The sequence below is a fragment of the Pan paniscus genome, chromosome 1, assembly GCF_029289425.2.
Source record: "Pan paniscus chromosome 1, NHGRI_mPanPan1-v2.0_pri, whole genome shotgun sequence".
Lineage (NCBI taxonomy): Eukaryota > Metazoa > Chordata > Mammalia > Primates > Hominidae > Pan > Pan paniscus.
This window is the reverse complement of record NC_073249.2, coordinates 93,377,455-93,383,848: the sequence shown is the minus strand read 5'-3', so window position 1 is coordinate 93,383,848 and position 6,394 is coordinate 93,377,455. Positions and strand designations below refer to the sequence as shown.

At 54.0% G+C, this 6,394-nt stretch overlaps 1 protein-coding gene across 5 annotated transcripts in view; it reads right to left on the bottom strand.

The window, feature by feature from the left end:
* Positions 1-2,160: 2,160 nt before the first annotated feature.
* The window catches only part of MEF2D (myocyte enhancer factor 2D), a 37,711-nt gene continuing 33,477 nt past the window's right edge, over positions 2,161-6,394 (bottom strand). For all 5 annotated transcript variants that reach the window (XM_063599035.1, XM_034937613.3, XM_034937610.3 and 2 more), the window contains one exon: positions 2,161-6,086. In XM_063599035.1, the coding sequence (XP_063455105.1) occupies positions 6,075-6,086 (12 nt within the window). In that variant the 3' untranslated portion in view covers positions 2,161-6,074. The remainder of the gene's footprint in view (positions 6,087-6,394) is intronic.

Below are 6,394 nucleotides of genomic sequence, written 5' to 3'. Positions count from 1 at the left end.
TGCCTACCCAAGACATCATGGAATGATGCCTATAAGGAAGGAGGTACAGGCCAGGCCAGTCTGAGGAACCAACAGCAGATGTGCAGAAGAGAGTGGTCCTCTCTTCATGGCTGTGGCTGAGCTATAGTGTACATTGTACCAGTGGGTTCTCACCTGTACCAATGTCTGCAGAATTTGGGGAACTACAAGGACAGAGGAGAGGATGGCCTCACTCAGATGGTGGTTGGCAAAAGGCCTCAGTTCTTTGCCATGTGGGCCTTTCCATAGAGCTGCTTAAGTGTCCCACAGTATGGGATCTGGCTTTCTCCAGGGCAAATGAGAGACAGAGAGAGGGAGAGAGAGAGAGAGACCATGACTTAGCGAGAGACAGAGAGTAGAGCCATGACTTAGCCTTGGAAGTCACATGCCATCACTCTGCCTTTTTTAATTGGACACACATACCAACCATGATTCACTGAGGGAGGGGACCACACAAGGGCATGAATACCAGGCAGGGATAATTGGAGGTCATCTTGGAAGCTGCTACAGGGGAGCAGGTAACCAACAGGGAGCCTCCTCTAGAGGGTGGTATCCTCTTAACCCCTTCCTGCTCAGCTCATCGTTCCTCTCTGCCTCTACTGAGGGAGAAGTGAGGGGAAGACTGCAATGACCGTATGAGGGAAGCAGGACCAGTACAGATGGTCATCGGCATTTTGCAGATGAGGAAACCCAAGGCATGAAGCCTGACTCCTGTGTGCTCCCACAACTAAGGCTAGCACACACAGCCTTAATCATGCTTCATGGATTTTAGGCGTTCGTAGGCCTGTCTCTGCCATTGTATATGGCCCCTCACACTCCACGTTCGCCTCTGCAGCACCTGGGCTAGGTACAGAGAAGCAGCCACACCCTGTTCGGAGGAAGCCAAGCCGGATCTGCTTTCCTCCACAGCCGCTGCATCTGCCCCAGGGCACGGCTGTGCCGGGTATAAGGGAGGAGGCAGGGTTTTTTTTTTTTTTTTGAGACGGAGTTTCACTCCTGTTGCCTAGGCTGGAGTGCAATAGCACCATCTCGGCTCACCGCAACCTCCGCCTCCCAGGTTCAAGCAATTCTCCTGCCTCAGCCTCCCTAGTAGCCGGGATTATAGGCATGTGCCACCACGCCCGGCTAATTTTGTATTTTTAGTAGAGACGGGGTTTCTCCATGTTGGTCAGGTTGGTCTCGAACTCCTGACCTCAGGTGATCCCGAGGCCCGCCTTGGCCTCCCAAAGTGCTGGGATTACAGGCGTGAGCCACCGCGCCCGGGCTTTTTTTTTTTTTTTTTGAGATGGAGTCTTGCTCTGTTACCCAGGCTGGAGTGCAGTGGCATAATCTCGGCTCACTGCAACTTCTGCCTCCTTGGTTCAAGCGATTCTCCTGCCCCAGCCTCCCAGGTAGCTGGGATTACAGATGCACGCCACCACGCCCAGCTAATTTGTGTATTTTTAGTAGAGATGGGGTTTCGCCGTGTTGGCCAAGCTGGTCTCAGACTCCTGACTTCAGGTGATCTGCCTGCTTCAGCCTCCCAAAGTGCTAGGATTACAGGCGTGAGCCACCGTGCCCGGCCAAGGAGGCAAGTTTAAGAGAAGACGACCCTGGCTGGAAGGCATGGCAGAGTGGGGTGGGGTGGTCCTGTGGGGTGTGTCAGGTGGGGAGAAAGAGGCTCCTTGGCACTGTTAAAGCACTTTGAAAGGGCAAGAGCGGCTTCCTCTGCTGGAGGGAAGCATGCTGTGAGGAGCACGAGAGTGGAATCCACCTGTGCCTAACATAGTGCCCGGGCAAGTCTCTGCTGAAGGCTTTCAGCAGTCAAAGGTCCTCACCGTGCCAACTCCCACAACCAACACCATTCTGGTTTGAACTCAACCTTGGGTGGCATTTCTATTTTTGTGTCCCAGAATCCCTCCTGAGGCTTCTAGCTGGGCAATCCCTCCTTAGTGTGGGCTGGGGCTGCCTCCTTCTGACAGAACACTTAGAAGAAATTCTCACCTGAAAACCCCACCTGAGACATGTGGAAGTGCCCCGCCCTGAAGGCCGCCCCCCATTCTTCCCTGCTGAGATGAAGCACTGCCTCTCACCCTGATGGGGCCACACCAGTCCTTCCTTCCCATCCTCGCGGCACCAAAGAAACCAAAACCCACGCCGAAGTATCAGAAACGTGTATTCTTTTTCTTTTAATAGTAAACCTCTTTACAACAAATATAGTGAAAGAGTTTTCAAACAAAACTCATAAGAATCTCGAGGACTTTGTCTTTTCTTATTGTGTAGAATACTAAGAAAGCATCACCATACAGCACGAAAAGAAATATTGAAAACAAATCAACAGCCTCACACTTGGACTCGCCCTGCCCCAGGACCCAGGAAGAGCCCCAGGAGTGTGGGTGATTGTCAGGTGTGGGGGTGGGGCACCTCCATGGCCCATCCTGCCCCTCCCTTCCTCTTCCTCACCACCTCCCTCCCTCTGGAGAATGGGGAAGAGGAGAGAATCCAGATTCTCCATTCCAGCCTCCCTCCCCCCATACAAATACCATTCCTTCTACCAACTGCTTTAAGGGGTGGGGAAAGGCAGCAGAGGGGAGAACAAGGAGTTCCCAGGCTCCATGTCTCCTCCCCTCCGCGAAAGCCTAAACTTACCCCTCACCCCACCCCAGGGGATTCCAAAGAGTCAGTTAAAAATATATAGAGATATAGATATTTCTAGATACACTTTTACATTTCTGTCTCTCCAAACAAATAAATAATCAGCAAGAGAAGGTGCATTACTTCCTTCCTGTCCAAGGTGGGGAGGGCTGGGAGGGGGTCAGGGGTCAGTCTTGCTGCACTGAGTGTGCTGTTGAGGGGGGAGGATGGTGTGTTCCACTGAGGTGGTGGGGGGGGTGTCCTCTTGCCCACTGTCCCTGAAAGCTGTGGGAAACCTGGGGAGGGGGAGGGCCATTAGATGACTCCAGTGGTTACTTTGGCAAATGCCCAGTTCTTCAGAGGGAGTGGGTGGAGGCGAATTTGGCTTGAGAGGAAGAAGACATTAAGTCCTCATCTGAGGTCTGGGTTCCCAGGGACCCATTCATCTGGCCGCCCAGGAGCCCCTACCCCCAAGAGAAACCTTCGGATACTGAACTGCAGAAATGTCACATATTCACAGACCACCCCATCCCCAGGGACAGAGAAGAAAGGACACTGAAACATCCACACATGGTAATCAAAAGCCAGGTTTGCCTTTATGAGGCAGAGGGCAAAACTGGTGAATATTGCACCGTGAATTGCAGGGGCCCTCACCCCCACTCCGTGTTTAATGGTGGCCAAGCCCAGCCTAGAAAGGTGGGCAGACTAATGGTGGGAATAGCCTGAGAAGGGAAGGCCATTCATTCATTTATTGAGCACCTATCATTCAACTATTCACCCATTCAGCATTTATTGAGTGCCTACTATGTGCCAGGCACTGGGTGAGGCTCTGGGGACGCATGCATGAACAAGATTACACCCTGGCTTCTTTCAAGCCCTGGATCGAGGCTCATCAGTTTTTGAAACTCCGTCTAGAAGCCTGCAGGAGAGGTGGGAAGGCTGGACGTGCTGTCCCCACCCAGTCAGCGGATTGGGGTTAAGAGTGAGTAAGTGATCACTGCTCAGCTGAGGGAGAAGCTTCACGGAGGAAGAGGGACTTGAGTTTTGCTCTGAAAGCAGGTCTGGGGTTGGGGGAAGAGGGTACTCCAGGAACTGTGTCAAGTGTGGGTGACTAAGTGGACATATGTGGGTGGAAGCAGAGGTCCTTGGAGGGAGAGACCTTGGCAGAGGTAGGGCTGCAGGGAGAAGCACAGAGGGCTAACTGCCAATCCCCCCAACTGCAGTTCAATGTGTCAGAACTGAGGGTGAACACAGGGAAAGGAGCAGGGAAGACAGGAGTTGGGGTCCCAGGGCTGTGGAGCTGGAGCAGCCAACTCTCCCTTTGTAAACACACACCAGGCACACTCAGACACAGAGATGCCCCTAGAGCTCCAGTCACACAGATTTGCACACACACCCAGCCAGGGTCAGAGACACACAGAGGCACACCCGTGCAACCACACACACACATAAATACAAAAGTACACCCGTGCAATCAGACATACACACACACACACATAAATACAAAGCTACACTCAGACACATAAACACCAGATGCCCTCATGAACACACTCAGGTACACGTGTGTACCTGCGTAGAGGCCCCTCTGCTTCTGGTTCCTTCCCTGCATCAAGTATGGGAATACTGCAAGAGGCTGGGTCATAGAGGTGGGCAAAGACGGTCGGCTAACACAAAACTGGGCCTTGTCTTAACTCTACTCTCCAACTGGGAGGAAACCCCAAGGGGGCACCGCACCCCTTGGGCAGAGGAGCTGGGCTTGTGTGAAGGAGTGGGGCAGACAGTCTGCCTGGCCACGTCACCCCAGGCCAGGCTCCTTAGGGCGGGGGGTGATCCTAGAGAGCAGGCTGGGGGCCTGCCCCCTCTGGTTTGATCTCCAATCCTGCCTGAGGTCTCAGGACCCCGTGCTTCGGCTGCCCCTGGGCCCCTTGCCCACTGCCCCACTGAGGAGGCAGCAGGGAGGGGCGGACTCAGAGGAGGGGAGGGGAGCAAGAACAACAGCAGAAGAATCTCGTCTGTACAGTACGGGCCGTTTGAGTCATTATTATTACAATATACTTTGACAAAAATAGAATCTCATTTCATATCAATACAACAACAACAACAAAAAACAGTTTCCTGGACTGTTACACCGCTAACGTTTTCCAAAGGTCGCTATTTACAATTACAGTAGCCAAGAGGGAAGGTGGGATGCAGCCTGGAGGTGGTGGGACAAGGAGGTAGCCAGAGACAATGGGGGTGCCAAGAGCAAGGAGGTGGGGTCAGGAGCAGAAGGAGCTAACAGGAGAAGCTAGGGAGAGGGGCCAAGGAGGAATGAGGGAGGTGGGACCTCTACGGACCCATCCGTAGGCCCTCCCACCCCACAGACCATCCCAGTGTTGACTCCCCCAGGTAGTGTGCGTGCAAGACCAAGGACGTCCCCTCACCACACTCGCCCCAATGAAAGAGCTCTGGCCTGGAGCACCCCAGGGAAGTCCAGGCCGACTCTCGCCCCAGCCACCTCACTGAAGACCCTCTCCCCATTCTCCCTGCACATTGTGGCCAGCTTTACAGGGCTGGCGTCAACTGAGGGGTGGGGAGCTATTGCACTGTATATCTTAGAGAAAAGCTGGGGAAGGGAGGGGCCCAATTTGCCCCCTGCCTAGCCCTTCTGCCCTCCTCAGCCCTCTCCTCATGGCTCTCTTGTCTTTCTCTCCAAATGTGCTTCCAGAGAGGCCCCCACCTCAAACCCCTGTCTCCAGCCTCAGATTCCCAGGCTGCCTTCCCAGCCCAAAGCTCAGCCAGCACCCACACACCTTGGGGGTGCAGCACACACAAGAATCGGCGCAGGTGTGGCACGTGTGTGTGCAGGGGCATTTGGGGGCCAGGCTTAAGTATTCTGCTCCATGTGCCTATGGCTACATGAACACAAAAACAGAGACCCTTTTCAGAACCTCTGCCTCACTTTCCCCTTGAAACACAAACCCACCCATCAAGCCCACCTTGGGGTTTCAGTCTAGAGTGTGGGTTTCTGTTGTTTGGTAGTTTTTTGGTTATTTCCCTCTATCTGGGGGTGGGGTGGGAGGGCTCCACATGCAGGGCTCGGCACCTGTCCTTTCCCAAAGGCCTTATTGGGCCCCCCACCCCCTTCCTGCAGCATATGTGTACAACGTGCAAAGTGTCCCCCCTCCCCACGAAAAAGAGAGCCCCCCAGCCAGTGAAAATGGTGGGGGGTACAGAAAGAGGGGATGAGAGCATCCCCCTCTCCAAAGCGAGAATCCAAATTAAAAAAAATATAATAATAATAATAATAATATAATAATTATACACAAATGTAACCGTCAACAGGACACGAAGCACAAGAAAGGAAGTGGGGGTCGAGCGGGAGGAGCCCGGGGCAGGGAAGGGCGGGCGGTGAGATTGTCAACTCTTCATCAGGGAGGCTGAGAGGAGGGGAGTGGGAATCGTCACTTTAATGTCTGTGAAGAGAGGAGATGGAGAAGGGGGTGTGAGGGGGTGGCCCAGGCTTTGGGTATGCACCCCCCACTCCCCTCTCCCCATAGGGCCAGGATTCTAGTGGCAGGGCCAGCTGTGAGGGGAAGAAGTCATCGAGCAGAAGGACTGATGCTGGAGGGAGGGAGAAGATGGGCCTTTGGCAGGGGTGAAGGGGTGTTGGTGCTGCCCTAGAAGGGCTGGCGGAAGGGGTAGCCGGCCACAAGGCCTCTTGGGTGGGAAATAAAACAGGTTAGGGGGCACGCGGGGCAGTCCCTGGGTGTAGCAGACACTG